Genomic DNA, 20,366 nt, shown 5'->3' with positions numbered 1-20,366 from the left:
TAAAATCTTTGGTCTCTAGTATAAGTACTTTGTAACGCTATTGACTTGGATACTGCTCGTACCATTATATACACCCAATACTTTTTATTTAATATTTATGGGGACAGATCATTGATCCTTGGTGAAAAGGATAGCTGTAAATTGGCTGTAATATAGATAAAGTACCTATATGCACAGCAGACATGAAGGTTAGAGGTTGTGGGAGTCTCTATTGGAAATCGAACCTCATGGGTGTACGTGCCATAAATGCAGACTGTCCAGACTAAGGACGCAGCTCTGGAGGTTCCCACCATATATAAAGTCTGTGTGTGTACAAAGCTCTTTTTTTCCTCAATGACAGTAACATTAGCAAACAAGTGGGGGTAAAGTTGCCAGGAGGTCAGGCTGCCCTTCTCTCCCTGAAGCACTGGGAAAGGGTTGTGGTCAGAAGAACCTTGCCAGTCTCCAGATGGTGGGGTATGAAACAACACCGGAAGGGTGCTGCAAGATTTTCCAGACTGAACAACCCCTTTAAGACTTAAAACATTGTACTTTTTACTGCACAAATCTGAAAAATGTCTTTGAAGAGTTAAAATAGTGGGAATAAAGTGTGTCCGCTTACTCCCCCTCTTCTAAACAGCAGATATGTGACTACACCCTGCTTCCCACAACTCCAGCAGTCTGGCAGGGGGGTGATCCAGTGTGAAGGAAAACCATTCCTATCACCCTATTCTTAAAGAATCAGCAATGTTGGGAAGGCGGTTATCTAATAGAGAGCATTAAAGAGTGCCCAAGGGTAAAGGTGCAATTACACCTGCAGGCGTGGACGTTAAATGTCCTCCGGTCAGCTATATACAAGCAATCACCAGATCCAATCCAACCACCTTACTAAGTGTTAATGAGTGTTTTGCTTGTTCATGTGGTGATTGCAGACCTGTTCATACAAGCCAATAATTCAGCAAACTGTAAAGGATTTGTGCACACGACCATATTTTTGGTCCAAGCGCTATCCTCCACAAAAAAACGATCACACTCGGACCAATGTTAATCAATGGGGCAGTGCAGATGAACAATTTTTTTCACTGACTGAATTTGCATGTCAAAAAAAATCACAGCATGCATGATTTTCCTCTGTAAAACAGATGAAACTCACCCATTCAAGTCTATGGGTAGGAGAAAAAAAAGGATGCCATACCGGGCCACAGTTTAACATCTGATTTTTACAGATACATTGCAATAATGTAGCATAAAAACTGTAAATGGTCACGTAAATGATTAGTAGCTGCTGAGAAAAATAACGGGTTGTATACGAACTGCATATGGATGATAAGTGATAAAAAAAATCGTCCCACTTTTCTGGATGAAAATGGGACTGATTATTTTTATACTGTCGTGTGACCCCTGGCCTTAAAACACTCATTCCCGATTATCGACCTGTCTAAATGGGCGTGAAAGGAGATGTCCAACTTTTCTCCCACTTCACCACAAACCCATCTGACCATATCTGAAGATGTGATATGTTATATTATACATAATATAGATTTACTTTACATGGAAACTGCCCCAAACATTTATCGATGATGAGCTAGTACAGTGCACAGCTAATGGCTATAAAAGAGATGTGACTGCTTCATTTAGTCCTACCCTGAGAACTAAATGTCAGTGGACCACCCTCAGGCACAAGCCTAATGTTCTTAATGGAGTACCAATCTGATCCCAACGAGAGCAAGAATATTTATATATGTCACAGATGGCTGTGATTTACATAGTATTCATGGGCGTAACGATCGCGGTCACAGAGGTCTCGACCACGACCGGGCCCGTGCAGGAGGGGGCCCACTGACGGCAGCGCGAACCTCAACTGGCTGTGTGTCCTCGGCACAGCGTATTGCGGCACAGAGACTCACCGGGTCTGTGAGCTGCCATACACCTTGCCGGCCAATTAGAGGCCAACAGCTGACGTTGCCGTGCACGTGACTGGGGGCGCATGGCAGTGACATCATGCGCTTCCGTCGCTTGCATGCTGAAGTCAGCTGCCGGCTTCAGAAGAGAATGCCTCTCAGCAGGGGAATGGAGGGAAGGTGAGTATATTCCTTTATTTTTTTTCTATGCATTAAAGAACCGCATCAGAATGATCAGAATGGGGGACATATACCAGGACGGGGAACATATATACCGGGATGGGGAAAATATATAACAGAATGGATCCCAGGATGGGGAACATATATACCACGATGGAGGTCATATGTACCTGGATGGGAAACATATACAGTGGTATGAAAAAGTGTTTGCCTCCTTCCTGATTTCTTATTCTTTTGCATGTTTGTCACACTTAAATGTTTCAGATCACAAAACAAATTTAAATATTAGACAAAGATAACACAAGCAAACACAAAATGCTGTTTTTAAATTAAGGTCTTTATCATTAAGGGGAAAAAAAATACAAACCTACAGGGCCCTGTGTGAAAAAGTGATTGTGTCCCCCTTTAAAACATAGATTAACTGTGGTTTATCACATCTTTGAGAAGCTGAGTTCAATTTCCCTAGCCACACACAGGCCTGATTACTGCCACATCTGTTCTCAGTCAAGAAATCACTTAAATAGGACCTGGCTGACAAAGTGAAGTAGACCAAAAGATCCTCAAAGGCTAGACATCATGCTGCCATCCAAAGAAATTCCCAAGAGCACAGTGACGACTCATCCAAGAAATCACAAAAGACCCCACAACAACATCCAAAGAACCGCGGGCCTCAATTGCCTCAGTTAACCCCTTAACCCCCGAGGGTGGTTTGCACGTTAATGACCAGGCCAATTTTTACAATTCTGACCACTGTCATTTTATGAGGTAATTACTCTGGAACGCTTCAATGGATCCCCCTGATTCTGAGACTGTTTTTTCGTGACATATTGTACTTCATGATTGTGGTAAAATTTCTTCGATATCACTTGCGTTTATTTGTGAAAAAAACGGAAATTTGGCAAAAATTTTGAAAATTTTGCAATTTTCAAACCTTGAATTTTTATGCCCTTAAATCAGAGAGATATGTGACGCAAAATAGTTAATAAATAACATTTCCCACATGTCTACTTTACATCAGCACAATTTTGGAACCAAAATTTTTTTTGTTAGGGAGCTGAAAGGGTTAAAAGTTGACCAGCGATTTCTCATTTTTCCAACAAAATTTACAAAAATATTTTTTTAGGGACCACATCATATTTGAAGTCACTTTGAGGGGTCTTTATGAAAGAAAATACCCAAAAGTGACACCATTCTAAAAACTGCACCCCTCAAGGTGCTCAAAACCACAGTCAAGAACTTTATTAACCCTTCAGGTGCTTCACAGGAATTTTTGGAATGTGGAAGAATAAAATGAACATTTAACTTTTTTCACAAAAATGTTACTTTAGACCCAATTTTTTTATTTTCACAGGGGTTATAAGAAAAAATAGACCCAAAAATTTGTTGTGCAATTTCCCCTGGGCACGCAGATACTCCATATGTGGGGAAAAAACACTGTTTGGGCGCACGGCAAGGCTCGGAAGGGAAGGAGCTCCATTTGACTTTTTGATTGTAAAATTTGCTTGAATAATTAGCGGACGCCATGTTGCGTTTGGAGAGCCCCTGATGTGCCTAAACATTGGAGCTCTCCAACAAGTGACCCCATTTTGGAAACTAGACCCCCCAAGGCACCTATCTAGATGCATAGTGAGCATTTGGAACCCCCAGGTGCTTCACAAATTGATTCGTAAAAATAAAAAAGTGTTTTTTTTTTCACTTTTTCATTTTTACAAATCAATTTGTGAAGCACCTAGGGGTTCCAAGTGCTCACTATGCATCTAGATAGGTGCCTTGGGGGGTCTAGTTTCCAAAATGGGGTCACTTGTGGGGGAGCTCCAATGTTTGGGCACACAGGGACTCTCCAAAAGCAACATTACATTACATCTGGCGTAGAAGTAACAAAGCATTTCAGAAAAGGAACATCTTACCAACAGTACAATATGGTGGTGGTAGTGTGATGGTCTGGGACTGTTTTGCTGCTTCAGGACCTGGAAGACTTGCTGTGGTAAATGGAACCATGAATTCTGCTGTCTACCAAAAAATCGTGAAGGAGATTGTCCGTCCATCTGTTCACTTCACAGCCTTTTGTGTTTACTTGTGTAATCTTTGTCTGATATTTAAATTTGTTTTGTGTTCTGAAACATTTAAGTGTGACAAACATGTAAAAGAATAAGAAATCAGAAAGGGGGCAAACACTTTTTCACACCACTGTATACCAGGATGGAGAACATATATACCAGGATGGGGGACAAATATACTAGGATGGGCCCAGGATGGGAGACATATATATCAAAAAGGAAAACCCAAGGTGACGGACATTACTAGATAATTGGGGAGGGGGAGCAACTCATATGTCCTTACAGTATTTAGAAAGCTACAAGGGCCCATACATACTGGTGTCTTCTTAAGTAGCGAGGAACCCTTATGCCCTCTCAGGTGTCAGGGCTTAGACTCCACTGCTACCTGTGCACCCATACACACCTGGTGATGCAGTTGTCTCAAACTATTTGATGTGCAAGTTAGAGTAATGTGGGTCTTAAGTGTAATAATTAATCTCTTCCTGAAATAAGTCTGCACTGATATGTCCTATCTTGGGTGCATGGAGCAAGCTCAGGAGCTGAGCCCGCATTATACATGGCAGTTGCCAGCTATCTTATTCAAGCAACACTATCTCTAACAGCAGTGACAGTAGCTAGCGCTAATCTATGTGGTGCGATCCAAGGTGGTCCATCAGCCCCCTGCAGGTGACAAGTTGCCGACAGGTTGCATGGCAGGCAGGGACCTATTAAAGACCCTCATTGCCACCATATTTTTACTCCTATGTAGCCGAGTCTGTGGCTGGACTTTATAGGAGATTGTTAATTTCACTGCATACTGCAATGCTGAAGTACCCTATATAGTAAAAGTGACATTGATGGAAAACATTTTTTTTTTACAAGTTTCTGAATTTTTATTAACAAATAAATAAAATATACAACTTTGGAATTGCTATAATTATCTTGTCCTGCAAAATAATACTGTCAGATAATTTTTACATACAATAAACACCGTAAAAACAAAACCCAAAAAATAAATGGCCAAATTGAGGTTTTTTTTTCACCATTTCACCCCACTTCTTGGAAAAAACGAGTGCGCAAAAAATTAAAATTCGCCTTGTCGGGAAGGGTTAAAAACTCCTTAAAAGTAATTAGCATACGAAAAAACGGTCATCCTGTGTGTTTCCTTTTTATGGATATTGCAAGAGTTGATGTAGAATATTAGTATGATTTTCCAATAAAATGTTCTTATATTTGAAAGTAAAGTGAGCACAAGTGATCTAGATATATCTTTTTCCCATGTTTTCTACTGCATATGTCTTCGTTCCCTTTACATACGTGATTCATGGATCCCGTAGTCACAGCTATTTACACCAAGTCAGTGACTATCCAATCACCGGTGGCATTCTCCCTCCACCCCCATAAGTGAACAAGCAAACACATTACGTGAAAGAGCTTTTCTAACACTTGCAGTATATGGCTTATGTTTGCAAACTGTGCAGTCAGATGCCGGCTAAGGAAGCAAATTCTGATTGATCTCAAGAGAATTATTTATATAGGAAAATGTTGGACACAAACACTCAGGGTTTCATCTCATTGTTTCAATATCCTTTTACATCTTACAGTACAACTGATAGTACTTTACATATTGTATTGTTGTGTTTAGATCACTTTTATGTTTGATACATTCTGTAGTGTTGGTTTTCTCTATTCCTGAAATACTGTACATAGTTTCTCTATTCCTATCATTACAATAAGCATTATAGATCATTATAGGGTTGGTCCGAAACACAAATTCATTTTCATTCTAAATGTAATATACTTTAATTAAAAAGTCCCTATGCTTCCCAAACTACACTATCTAACTGCTTTATTTATTTTTTTTACTACTTCCTTTTTGATGACGCTTCATGCTGGGATACTCAAACGAAGCATCATCAGGGGGCAGAGGATGCAATCACTGCCGCAGCCTCTGACCCCTCCCTGAACGAACCGTCATCAGTGGCATTCGATTCAGGGTCTGGGCTAGTTCTTGCGCTAATGAGCATGTGTCAGTTGTCAATTCCGACAAATGCTCAGTAGATTCTTGTCACTGTGCGATGTGCACAATGACAGTGCGCTCTCTCGACAGCTCTGATCAGAAGTAATGAGCCAGTAACAGAGCGCACTGTCAGTGTGCAATGTAAGAGGATTACATCACTTGTGGGGGCGGCGCTGTTCTTTGCAAGTTGGGTATTTGTCTTACAATGTGCACTGACAGTGCGCTCTCCTATTAGCTTGTTACTTTTTATCAAAAATATAATATTAAATAGAATATTAAAAAATAGATTTGATTATGGCATTAAATAGGTCCGCATTTAGAATGAAAAATAATTTGTGTTTTATACCACCCCTTTTATATGGCTATATACTGACCCAGGACAGGATTAAGATTGATAAATGTTCCTATATGTATCACAAATACGTATAGGAGAAGTGGACTTGTATGAATATGGTCCTCTCCAATGGAGTTATAGAGGCTGCTGAATCAGCTCGTCACTTAGACTCTAAAGGAGAAAGACACATGAATGATGCCAACTTTCTACCTAGGATCATTGAACAGCTATCAGGGCAAGCAGATGTATTGCAGGCATGGAAAAAGCGTACAAGGTTGGCTGCTGGCTAATATTACATTGCTCCTACAAAATAATTGGGGTTGAAAGGGTGGAAAAGCGAGTACACTGATATGCATATGATTTTAACAACCAGATCTGAAGAATTAACCTTTTTTTTCCTTGGGGCCCGAAGTTCACCATGTACCTCCCCAAAATCTAGTCCTACACTCATTAACTATCATAGGCCATTACCGGTTAGTTGCAGGTTGTACTCTACACTGTGTTCCAAATTATTATGCAAATAATATTTTCTCAGATTTTCCCAAATTACCTATATGAATTGCAGTCATTGTAATTTTCCAGTCAAATAACTATTAGAGTACAATTGAAAGGTTTTTGTACAAACTGCCTATGATAACAGTATATTTAAAAAAAAACCCTTAAACTGCACTCAAAATGCATGTTCCAAATTATTATGCACAGCAGAGTTTTCAACCTTTTCATTTTAATAAAGAACAAAAAATGGTCATTTTTGAAATTATAAGCATTAGCAGGTTCTTACAAACTGAAATCAAACAGTTTTCAACTCAAAACTTTATTCTAGGTGATGTTACATTTGCACATAGGACCCCTTGTTCGAAAGGAGCTTCTGAACTCTCTCGTCCATTGAATTTGTCAGGTTTTGGATGGTTTCTGCTTCAATTGTTTTGCATGAGGACAGAATACCCTCCCAGAGCTGTTGATTAGATGTGAACTGCCTCCTGCCATCATAGACACTCCTTTTGATGATGCTCCAGAGGTTCTCAATGGGGTTGAGGTCAGGGGAGCATGGGTGCCACACCATAAGTTTGTCCCCTTTTATGCCCATAGCAGTCAGAGATGCAGATGTGTTATGTGCAGCATGAGAAGGGCATTATCATGCAGAGTTTTGGAACATGCATTTTGAGTGCAGTTTGAGTTTTTTTTTGTTTTTTTTTAAATATACTGTTATCATAGGCAGTTTGTACAAAAACCTTTCAATTGTACTCTAATAGTTATTTGACTGGAAAATTACAATGACTGCAATTCATATAGGTAATTTGGGAAAATCTGAGAAAATATTATTTGCATAATAATTTGGAACACAGTGTATACTACACATGTTGTAGGGCTTTTTTTATTTTAGGTGCCATTTGGTAAATCTTTATTGCAAACTTTAATTAAAGGGAAGTGTTTCACTTGTTAGTCAGATATATGGTACAGTCAGACAACAGTATAAATCGGACCGGGATTGGACCGCAATGCACGGACTGGCCGGCAGCTCTCATGACCAGGGCATGACAGCTTCATGTATTTCTATGCAGCTGTCACGCTCGGGTCAAGAGAGCCATTGGCCAGTTTGAGCGATTTATATGTCCGTCTGACTATGCCTATACACTGAGGTCCATGTGCCCTACAGGTTACTGTTCCATCTCCTTTTATTTAATTTTCACATCCAGAAACTCGATTTGCTTTCAGATATGAGGTTTATCTGCAGGTAAATAGCATTTACATCCTGTGTAGCCGGCTTACTGAAGCAGCAGCTAAAGGGAAAAAATTAGGTTGTTATTCTCCCAGCAGCCAATGGCAGAACATGTGTAAACAGGACATAGGCTGTCGAGTACAATGACTGCCTATTTGTGCAGAAAAATCTATTACTGATTGCACAGTGCACAGTCTGCCTTTCTAATCAGGCTATTAAATGACGACAGAATGGCAAACGTTGAAAATGTAGAGAAAGAATGTATGATGCAAATGTAGCAAACGTACTACAGAAAAGCAAATAGATTTACTTTTCTCCCTGAAGCTGCAAAACTTGTGACTTAATCTGGTATGACTAGAAAAAAAGCTTTATTTGCGATGACTATTCAATTATGTGTAATATTGGTGAACACGGCCTTGTGATATCTTTCATGAACTGTTTCTTATTTTTCCCATGCTTAGAAAAAAGACGCCATCATGGTTCCTTGCAAAGCAGCTTTATCAGCTGCTCGATGTTTACTCAGAAGAAAGATTGTAACGTTAGACAGCCTAGAAGATTCCAAGCTATGTCGCTGCCTGTCGACCGTGGACCTCATCGCACTGGGTGTTGGAAGCACTCTTGGAGCCGGAGTCTACGTTCTTGCCGGAGAAGTGGCAAAGTCAAACTCTGGACCCAGCATTGTCATTTCCTTCCTTATTGCAGCATTGGCATCGGTCATGGCAGGCCTTTGCTATGCTGAATTCGGAGCCCGGGTGCCAAAAACTGGATCTGCTTACTTGTACACATATGTCACAGTTGGAGAACTCTGGGCGTTTATTACAGGCTGGAATCTTATTCTATCTTATGTCATAGGTAAGGCCAATTTTCTAATTTACTGGCTAGGATTGGCCAGTTGAAGCTACCTGACGTGTGCGGATTAACCCACTACAGTGTCTCTATCTTATGGCCTTGCTTACATGGGCAATCACTTACTAATAGTTCCCTGAACTTTTGTTCTAAATCTGATGGAGCAAGGTGAATATGACTGTACTTTTTGCTAATTTTGGATGCAGTTTTGAATTTTATTGCAGTATGAAAAACCTAGAGAACCTGTAAGCATAGATTATACAGTTTTGGGCGAAAGTGTTGGCACCCTTGAAATTGTTCCAGAAAATGAAGTAATTTTCCCAGAAAATTATTGCAATTACACATGTTTTTGTAACATACCTGGCGGCGTCCTTGCATAGTGGTCCATCTCCCACTGTGCAAGAGCGCGCACTTGATCTCCAGTCCAGTCTGCTAGCCTGGCTTCCCTCCATGCTGTCTGCTTGCCTCTGTTTCTTCTGCTTAAGGGCGGCACCCGATCACTTCCTGCTTCTTGTAGCTGCTGCAGGCACACCCCTTGTGCGTCCTCAGCTGTCTGTCACCTGGTATTTAACCCAGCTCCTCCCTGGAATCCACGCTTGAGCATTGTGTTCTGTCAGTTGGCTTCCAGTCACTGATATGCCAGGTCCTGTCTATGTTTCCTGCCTTGCTGTATCAGTTCCCGTGTCTGAACTGTGTCCTGTCTGAACTATCTTCTAGCCTGTTGTCTTCTGCCTATCCTGGAGGCTGTATTTCCAGGCCTGTGTGAACACGCTCCTAGCCTGTTCTTTCCGCCTTCTAGGGGCCGCATACCTAGACCCGTTCCTGTATCTTGCCTGTTCCTGTCTGAACACGCTCCTAGCCTTTTCGTTCCGCCTTCTAGGGGCAGCATACCTAGACCCGCTCCTGTATCTTGCTGCTGTGTCTGTTCTTGTCTGAATACTCTCCTAGCCTGTTACCTGTTTTTCTCTATGTCCATACCTTCCCTTTTCCTGCAGAATCTGTTCCCGTACCTAACTCCTACTCGTTGTCCCTGTACTCCCGTTTGTGAGTTTAGAGTCCACTCGCTACTTCATTGCAAGTATCCTGTGTGTACCTGGTTCTGCCTTTCCCTTCCAGTCTGTTCCGTGTGAACAGAGCCCTGACCCTTTGCTCGCTGCTCCGGCAGTCTCGCTCTGCTCTGACCCTTTGCTCGCTGCTCCGGCAGTCTCGCTCCGCTCTGACCCTTTGCTCGCTGCTCCGGCAGTCTCGCTCTGCTCTGACCCTTTGCTCGCTGCTCCGGCAGTCTCGCTCTGCTCTGACCCTTTGCTCGCTGCTCCGGCAGTCTCGCTCTGCTCTGACCCTTTGCTCGCTGCTCCGGCAGTCTCGCTCTGCTCTGACCCTTTGCTCGCTGCTCCGGCAGTCTCGCTCTGCTCTGACCCTTTGCTTGCTGCTTCGGCAGTCTCGCTCTGCTCTGACCCTTTGCTCGCTGCTCCGGCAGTCTCGCTCTGCTCTGACCCTTTGCTCGCTGCTCCGGCAGTCTCTCTCTGCTCTGACCCTTTGCTCGCTGCTTCGGCAGTCTCGTCCTGCTCCTCTCTCGCTCACCGCTCCAGGCGGCCTTGTCCTGCTCTTCTCTCGCTCACCGCTCCAGGCGGTCTCGTCTTGTTCTGCTCTTGCTCGCCGCTCTGGGCGGCCTCACTCTGCTGTTTGTCCACCGCATTTGCGGTTCTGTTCCTGAGTCCCAGTCTGTACTGGGTCCTATCCACTCGGTGCTCCAACCTGTCGTACCTGCCATTACCTCCCTGCCTGCATACCAGTCGTGCTTACCTGCATCCGCCAGTCTGCATACCAGCCGTGTCTGCCTATACCCAGCAGTCTGTGTGCCAGCCTAACCTGCCTGTTCCTGTATTCCCCTGTGTGGGTCAACAGCCGTGTCCGGGGACTGTCCTGGAGTAGCACCTGGTCCCTCTGCTCGGTTCCTCCTTGGTGCACTGGCGTCGTATGCCGTCGTGTGACCCTGGTCGGATCAGCTGGATACTTAGTTACGCCCCTTCAGGTATTCACTCTCCGGCACTGTCCAGTGGAATCACTACATACACATGCACACGCCACTCAGCCCGGGCGTGTGCATTACAGTTTTGTTATAAACATGTTTATTTTTCTTGTGTGTATTGGAACAACACAAAAAAACAGAGAAAAAAAAGGCAAATTTGACATAATTTCACACAAAACCCCAAAAATAGGCTGGATAAAATTGTTGGCACCCTCAACTTAATATTTGGTTGCACACCCTTTGGATTAAATAACTGCAATCAATTGCTTCTTATAACCATCAACAAGCTTCTTACACCTCTCAACTGGAATGTTGGACCACTCTTATTTTGCAAACTGCTACAGGTCTCTCATATTTGAAGGGTGCCTCCTCCCAACAGCAATTTTAAGGTCTCTCCACAGGCATTCATTGGGATTTACAGGTGCATCTCACAAAATTAGAATGTCATCAAAAAGTTAATTTATTTCAGTGATCATTACAAACAGAGTGATCTATTTCAAGTGTTTATTTCTGTTAATGTTGATGATTATGGCTTACAGCCAATGAAAACACATTAGTGAGATGCACCTGTACATCCGGACTTAGTGCTGGCCGGCTCAAAACTCATCAGCGCTTTGTTTCCATCCATTTCTGGGTGCTTCTTGAAGTATGTTTGGGGTCATTGTAATCCTGGAAGACCCGTGACCTAGGACACAAACCCAGCTCTCTGACACTCCGTACTACATTGTGATCCAAAATCCTTTGGTACTCTTCAGATTTCATGATGCCTTGCACACAGTTAAGGCACTCAGAGCCAGAGTCAGAAAAACAACCCCAAAACATCTTTGAACCTCCAACATATTTGACTGTAGGTACTGTGTTCTTTTCTTTGTATGCCTCATTCCATTTTTGGTAAACAATAGAATGATGTGCTGTGGCAAAAAGCTATATTTTGGTTTCATGTGTCCGCAAGATGCTTTCCCAGAAGGTTTTTGGCTTAGTCACGTATATTTTGACAAACTACAGTCTAGCTTTTTTATGTCTGTGTTTCAGCAGTGGGGTCCAACTGGGTCTCCTGCCATAGCGTTTCATGTCATTCAAATTTCGACGGATGGTTCGCGCTGACACTGATGCACCCTGAGGCTGCAGGACAGCATAAATTTCTTTGGAACTTGATTGGGGCTGCCTATCCACCACCCAGTCTATCCTGCATTTCAACCTTTCATCAATTGTTGTCTGCCGTCCACATTCATGGAGATTAGCTACAGTGCCATGGGTTGTAAACCTCTTGATTATGTTCCTCACCGTGGACCAAGGAACATCAAGATCTCTGTAACCTTGAGATTGTTGATATTGTTCAACAATTTTGGCTCTCAAGTTCTCAGACAGTTCTCTTCGCTTCTTTCTGTTCTCCATGCTTAGTGTGGCACACACAGACACACAAAGTAAAGATTGAGTCAACTTCTCCCCTTTTTATCTGGTTTCAGTTGTGATTTTCATATTGCCCACACCTGTTACTTGCCACAAGTGAGTTTGAACGAGCATCACATGCTTGAAAAAAAGTTACTTACCCACAATTTTGGAAAGTTGCCAACAGTTTTGTCAGGCCTATTTTCGAGGTTTTGTGTGATATTATGTCCAATTTTTTTCCTTTTTTTTCTCAGTTTTTTTGTGTTGTTCCAATACACACAATGGAAATAAACATATGTATAACAAGACAAAGGTGCCAACACTTCAGCCATGACTGCATGCAGTACATGTTGGTATTTTGCTGACACAGCAGCCAAACTAGATTTGGCCAGGGGCGTTTAACAGCTAGAGAGATAATGCTAAAATGCTCAACTGAAAAATCAATATCAAAGTAAACAGGGATGGAACGTTTCTGAATGTTGTACCCAAATTCAGAGCCATTTTTCTATACACTTCAGTGAATCCACAGTGACAGATAATGATTTTATTGTCTATTGAAATTAATGCAACAAATTCTTGCTTTCAAAAAAGGAATGGAACCTTGCTTTTATATCATGGTTATCTGTAAATCAGGAAGAAAAGATCCCCTGTGGGTAATGTTTTTTTCCTTTAATTTGCTTCCATCATGGTAAAATATTTGCTACTGTGGAAGATTATCTGCCTAGCTATAGGCAAAATGGGATCAGCTGTAGTCAGAGACAGTGACACAAGTTTGGGTCAGACACGGCTTCTCCTATTCTTTATTGTTGGTCTACAAAATATACATAAAACCTTTAACATCCAAGCACAAAACACAAATTACTCCTGCTTAGCCCTAACTAGACACCAGCTTCCCTCGCCATATAGGTGGCCTGCTACCAACCACCTGAAAAAGAAACAAATAGGTAATATGTCCTTTCAGTAAGGAAGCAGTCCAACATCTGTACTAACTGAGGGCTACAGAGAAAATCAGCCTAGGAAGGGAAGAACAGGCCCCGCTACCAAACCTGCCTATCATTTCTGAAAAATCCAGGTTCTAAAACAGGATTTACCAGAGCCCTTAGCCCTACTTTACGAGGGATATCCAGCTTTACTGGATTCCAAAGACCTCACCCAGATTTTCCTGGATGAGATATTAATGTAATCATTATTGCCTAGATGTTTGTCTGGCTTTGTAAAGTTGGCCAGAGGAATAGGACTTTTAGTGGTAGATCCCACCAGTGTCGGACTGAGGTGCCAAGGGGCAGGGCCCACCAGTAGCCAACTCCAGGGCCCCACTTTTCAGCTACATGCAAATGTGATATTATCCTCAATCACAAATTTATAAGACAATGAACTGGGTAGATTGTTAAATGAATAAGATGCTGCCTTTGTCTGTATATAGTGATTCAGGTATATTGTGCCAAGTACTGCTCATATAAGAGGGTGGCCCACCGGACTATTCTCCTGTTCTCCTGTGGGCCAGTCCAAGCTTGGATCCCACCAATTTCAGTAGGGTCTACCAACAATCCACTTTCCACAGCACCATCCTAACTGCACTCTAAGGCTACATTCTCACAATGAGCTTTTGGTGAGTTTTTGATGCTGCAGAATTTCTGTACCTATTATTTAAATTAGGTTACTTGCGGTTTTCATTTCGTTTTTCTTAACATGCATTTTTATTGTGTTTTTGATACTGTGGTTTTTGTCCTATATTGGTATGTCATGCTTTAAATGAAGTTGCTTTAAATGAAGTTTACTTCCTGGTATTTGGCTTTGACAAAACTTTATTGATATATATAGGTGCGGATTACATGTATTTTTGATGCCTTTCCACTGTGGAAACACACTAACAAAAGCATGTGCGTTTTTTACCTGTAGACTTTTCACATAAAATGCAAATCTATGGGGAAAATCTGCACAGAAAACTCAAATTGACATCTGAAACACGCAGGTCAGTTTACACTGCGTTATAAAACCACAGTGGGCATGAGATCTCTACAAATCCCATCCACTTTGCTGGAACTGGAAGACCTGGCGTTTTTGACACAGCAAAAATACATCCGTTGAAGATGAAATTGCCAAAGGCAGCAATGTTTTCTGTAAATGTGAATGATGGGGCAATATCATACGGTGCCTCAAATAACAATCATTCTTACTGAGCCGTAATCAATAATTACGTTTCATCTGCTTCATACACACTCGGCCAATTATCTTAGCAATCACTTTGAAGCAATAGTGTTTATAAGTTACCAATGTGAATGGGCCTTTATGTTTACAGCCAGTTGTCAAGTTTATGCATGAAGAATTCCTCAGGCTTTACAAGATGTACAGAAACCTAAAAAAAATACAGATAAAAACAAAATACTTGGCCTAAGGTTTGTAACTCACTTAATTGGGAAAAACATCAAAGCTCTTCGCTTGTCCTGGAGTGCTGTTGGTATTTCTCACCTAAGGTTCACATGAAGATATACATATATAATGTTTTATAATATGTGTCAGTCAGATGTTTCCAAATGTCAGGTTATGTATTTGTTATACATTAGCTTATATATTGCAGGACAGAAAAAGACAAATATCAAAATTGCATCAAGGTCACATGTGCTCTAGAAGATCATGGACGTCTGGCATGGTGACAGCTCATTTAGAGTTTGGGACTTTGAGAAGTCCAAAGGATTCCCTAATTAAAGGGAACCAAATGCTATTAACCTGCAGGTATAGAGTTAATCTGTTGGTTAAAAGGGTTGTCCTGCCTTAGGGTACAAGTCATCAGTCACTCTAAGTCACTGCAGACTTATGAATCCTCACAGCAAGAGAACAACAATTTGTATATTGCCAGCCACTTGCCAACTAGACGTGTATGGCCTCGTCCGATATACTTGCATTGAGCAACACTGCATAAATCTAGTTGACATGTGACTGCGTATATGCAAGCCGGCACCGGAGAATCCTCACAGCGCATAGTTTCACAAGCCTGCAGTCACATATAGTGACTTGTACCCCACTTCTAACCCCTAATACAGCCACTTTACTGAAAGTGAGGATACCAGAAGGAAATGAGTTACAGAACGAGCTGTCAATCAAAGTGTCAGGGCGTGGCTACAGCTGCTGCTCACTGTGTACTGAACAGTGAGTATAGCTTCTACGCCGCACCTCTAGGACTGAAAGCCAGCGGCTACCGGGAGGCATAAAGTTCATTTTCTACCAGTAGCCGCGCTTTCAGTAAGGCGGCCAAGCAGCTTTGGAACTCTATTAACCCCATATCTGCAGGTTAATAGCATTTGTGCACATGACAGGTTTTCATTAAGAATTACAAATAGATACTCTAATTTCCATAATAGTTAACATGGAATCATCTGCTTTATGCTGTGTCTCTGCAGGTACCTCCAGTGTGGCACGGGCATGGAGTGGGACATTTGATGAACTTCTAGGGAAGCAGATTGGTCAATTTTTTAGAACATATTTCAGGATGAATTCACCCGGTCTGGCTGAATACCCTGACTTCTTTGCAGTTTGTCTTATATTGCTTTTATCAGGTAAGAATCTGAAGTTAATGTGTGCTGTAACTGTATGGGGAGGAGTGTCCTGTATATTCTGGAAGGTGCCACATTGCATACATTGCTGCTCCTAGTAGTATAAGTAATCCTTATCTTTACATTTTATTTTTCAGTGTTTTTCACTACATTTCTTGTTCTGAAATAACTATATTTAATGTTTGAATATTTTATGTTTTTACGACATGCTGCCTTTTTCTTCAAATCAGTTTGTACTTTTACAGGTGTTTGAGGAGCTTAAATGAGCTGCAGATTGGTGGGCGACTGGGTCCTGAGATTCCCACCGACTGAACAAAAGACTGCTCAGAAGTGTTCACCTTAGCAAGCAGAACAATGAGCACCGGAGACAGGAGCGGCCAGCTCCCGTATGAGTGCGTGCCAGAGCAGTTTACAGGCTAAAGAAAATCTATGGGTCCATACACTACTCTGTGCACATGCTCAGGCTGAAGCCCAGCACTTCTGCCTCTTAAGCTCATTGCTTCTCATCAGTCATTTCAGCAATAATGGTGGTTTCAGGACTCGAACCTTTCACCGATATGCACGATATATAAAAGAAAATCTGGCAGCAGGTTTTTACTATATACTCTGAGAGCACCATAATGTAGGAGCAGAGACCCTGATTCCAGCGATGTGTCACTTACTGAGCTGTGTTTTGCTGTTTCAATACAACCAGTTTTTTATTAGTAGGAGATTATCATTACAGGACAAGTTGGCATGTGCAGAGTAGTCCAACGAAAGGCTGCAGCACTGATGAGAAGGTCTCTGTCACTATATAATGTACACAGAAAGCTGTGGTGTGTGCACGGTTATACACAGCTCAATAATTGAGCTCTGCTAGATCTGCAGCACGAAAAGCTGTGACTCTATCATAACTGCTGCACCCAGTAAACTAAGTGATACATCACTGGAATTTGGGTCTCTGTCCTTACAACATGGTGCTGTAAGATTGCATAGTAAAAACATGCTGACATCTTCCCTTTAAGACCCTACACATAAAGAACCTTGTGAAAGTGCGGGTCCACATTAATTTTAATGCATCTGGATTATAGCAACATGATACCTGGCTTTTGTAAAACACACGGTAATTAACTTGAGTTTTACTCTATCTGCATTACATTCATATGGGAATACTACTACTACAGTGGAAGGTCTTTAATGAATTGAAGCTATTAACCAGATAACAACCTATAGTTTAAACCAAGTTTTTGTGTTAGATGTATTTTTTTTTTTTCATTTTTGACAATTTTTTTTCCATTACACAATCTATATCAAAAAATGAACAATTTAAATCTTTCAATTTTCACACTGGCCACTAGGGAATTTTTAGACTTTAACTTCCTGTTGTTTCAAGAAACAACAAATGTATATTAGCCAATAAACAGGCTCTGACCTGATCTTTTGTATTGAAGCATCTAATGAGCGTGTGCAAAGGTCATAGTGAAGGGTGAGGGAGCAGGTCAGCTGTGATATCACCTATTGTGATTGGTAGATATCAACTGTGTATAGAGATGTTACCTATCATTGTAATCTTGCCTCTGCTGATAAGGAGTCTACTGAAAACTCTTCCTGAAAGGACAGAAAGTAGGAGTCTAAAAAAGTCCCAGTGACCTGTGTGAAAATTGAAAGATTACCAATCTTGTTTTTATAAAGATAATAAAGAGCATAATATTAAAACATTGATATATTTTTAAATACAGTACATGTAACACAAAAAAATGGTAATTTTCTCATGATATCTTCCCTTTAAAGACAAGTTTATCTTTGATAGTCCATGCTGTAGCATTTAAAATCTATGCCTAAAGTCCTTGTTATACAATATATATTGTTTTTATGTTGTACTTTGCCCTTATTTTCCATGCAGTGATCCTAACATTGACTGATTTCACAACTGATTGAATCTTAGCCCACGCAGTTTTCTGGATTATCTGTAGGTGCAAATGGCGAAATAACATATTGCATTAAAAGCATTGTCCAGGTTTATGATAAGTCATTAATATTAAATAACTGGGAGTTCAACACCCGCCATTCCCACCAATCACCTGAAAATAGAAAAAAGGTTGCCAGCATGCCAGCATTACCTAAAAAATTAATGATTTCTTGGAAATCCTCTATCACCCTCAGTGCACTTAGACTTTTTCACCGATCAGCTGTTTTCAGCACAGTGGGCAGTCGGATAAAAGCAGTATATTGAGCACAGCGCCTTCCGGTGTGTAGCTATTCAAAAGAATAACAACTGCACTGCTGTAACTGGTGGCGGTCACTACACATTGAATGGAGCAGTGTGCCGCTGCGGTCACAGTATTGGTGCACGGCGGTCCGAGTGCTGGTATGGTCCGACCGGGGGCGCGCATCAGTCTTTATCAATTGTGGGGTTAATAAAATAATAAAATGGTTTGTAACTCCAGTTGGGATGTTCGGCCTGGGAGTTAGGTGGAGTTAGGACCCCTGGGAGTTAGGTGGTGATGTGCAGTGCCAGATGATTAACCCTTCCCAACTAGGGCTGGCTCCCAGGGGAGTTGGAGCAGAAATGGCGCAGCATGGAATAATCAGCTTGAGACAGGGTAATAACCATTTTGTACCTTTTACTGAAGTTTTGCAAGCAGTTCCAGAAGCTTTTATACAGTTCACTTACAGGGTTTTGGTCAGACCTGCATGGTGAGGGTTCAGATTCTCTGCTGAGAGGTTGTGTAGCCTTCCTGCTGCTAAGTATACCGCTGGTAGATGATTCCTTGGATCCCCAAGGGTCCAAAGTAAACAGTTACTGGATCCACAGATCCAGGCAGGCAGCTTGAATCCTGTGGAAAACACCTACTTTCCCTTGTAGTAGTGTCCCTGATTCTATGCAACACTGAGCCCCTACGAAAAAGCACTCTTCTGCCAGTCATAAAGACTGAGCAGTCGATCAGTTTATCATGGACCCTGGACGTCTCTGTGCTCTCGGGACCGAGACCCGGCCTTGTGCAGCTTGTCCTTGCAGAGGGAGCACGCTTCTCTCCCTTGCACAGGACCTCCATGATGCTAGATCTTCCTCAAAACTACAACTACCAAAAGCACCTCCACCCCAAGCTATCACTGCCCATCTGTCTATTATTCCACCAAATCCCAGCCTATGTACACGTTTACCATACTTCCCCCCCCTCCCTGCACGTCACTGTGACTCCCCAGTGCCTGCGCAATAGAGCACTGTGGCGCTGTGCTCAGCCACACGGGCCCGGGAGGAAACAAAGCACGCTCCCTGTGAGCCGCGCTTTGGGCATGCGCAAGCAGATGGCGGGGATAGCTTGGCGTCCGGGGACGCCAAAATTGTGAAAAACCAAGGAGATAAAACTACATTTCTCTTCATTCAGACCTCCACTATGGGCCATACAGGTAAGTATAGACTTACTTTTCGATACCCTGTATGCCCATATTAGAGGTCTGATAACTCTAAAGTGGTGACAGATTCCCTTTAATAGATTGTGGTGCCTAATTTAAAACCTCCAAAAATTAGCTGAAAAAAGAGTGTCTACAAAGAGCATCTCTCAGTGTGAAGTCTTTACCTTGTATTGACAGCACGTTGATTTAAAAAAATACATCTTGTAATGCTTCACTTTTCCTGTGTGAGCGCTGCAGGCAAATGAACACTTGATTTCACCTAAAACAAAGAAAGAAATGAACAAACAAGTAAGCATAATATTTAGAATATACACAATCACATAAAAAAATATTAGGTCACATTCAAGTTAGCAAGGGAATATGTAGCTATTCAAAGTTTTTTGTAGTTTTATTTGTTTGTACACTCAGCATTAAAAATGTATACTGTGGCGTAACTAAAATCCAATGGGCCCTGGTGCAAAATTTAGACTGGACCCCCACCTGCATGGTGATCAGATGTATGGGCCCTTATAGTGTTCTAGATCCTATAAAGACATACGTATTCGCCTCTCCATGTAATATTGTGCCCTATCCAGGCCCCATCCTGTAATAATGTTCCCTATCCTGGCCCTATTCTGTAATAATGTTCCCTATCTTTTCCCCATTCTGTAATAATGTTCCCATCCTGGCCCTTTCCTGTAATAATATCCTCCATCCTGGCCCCTTCATGGTATAATGTCCACCACCATGGGTCACTTTGTGTGCTAATGTCCCCCATCACAGGCCCCTTCCTGTGATACTGTCCTCTATCCTGGCCTCTTTCCTGTTATTGTGTTCTCCATCCTGGGCCCCTTCCTGTAATAATGTTCCCTATTCTGCCACTGTTAAAATAAATAAATGATTCTTATCTTCCTCTGCTTCCATGACATGTGGTGTCCTCTTCCACAGCTAGAGCAGAGGCCGGCAGCTGACTTTGGGGTACCCGCCATGGGCAGCGCATGACTTC

General features: G+C 41.9%; 1 protein-coding gene across 4 annotated transcripts in view; it reads left to right on the top strand.

Moving 5' to 3' along the window:
• Positions 1-20,366, top strand: part of SLC7A2 (solute carrier family 7 member 2) — a 155,156-nt gene that overhangs the window by 80,402 nt on the left and 54,388 nt on the right. For 3 of the 4 annotated variants that reach the window (XM_073645400.1, XM_073645401.1, XM_073645402.1), the window contains exons 2-3: positions 8,632-9,022; positions 15,833-15,988. In XM_073645400.1, coding sequence (XP_073501501.1) covers positions 8,647-9,022; positions 15,833-15,988 — 532 coding nt within the window. In that variant the 5' untranslated portion in view covers positions 8,632-8,646. Of the gene's footprint in view, positions 1-8,631; positions 9,023-15,832; positions 15,989-20,366 lie in introns of those variants that run through there. The other variant, XM_073645403.1, reaches the window with a different exon arrangement.

This window comes from Phyllobates terribilis, unplaced genomic scaffold, assembly GCF_046119375.1.
Source record: "Phyllobates terribilis strain yellow unplaced genomic scaffold, ASM4611937v1 Scaffold_1__5_contigs__length_1240528914, whole genome shotgun sequence".
Lineage (NCBI taxonomy): Eukaryota > Metazoa > Chordata > Amphibia > Anura > Dendrobatidae > Phyllobates > Phyllobates terribilis.
This window is presented reverse-complemented; position numbering and strand designations above follow the sequence as displayed.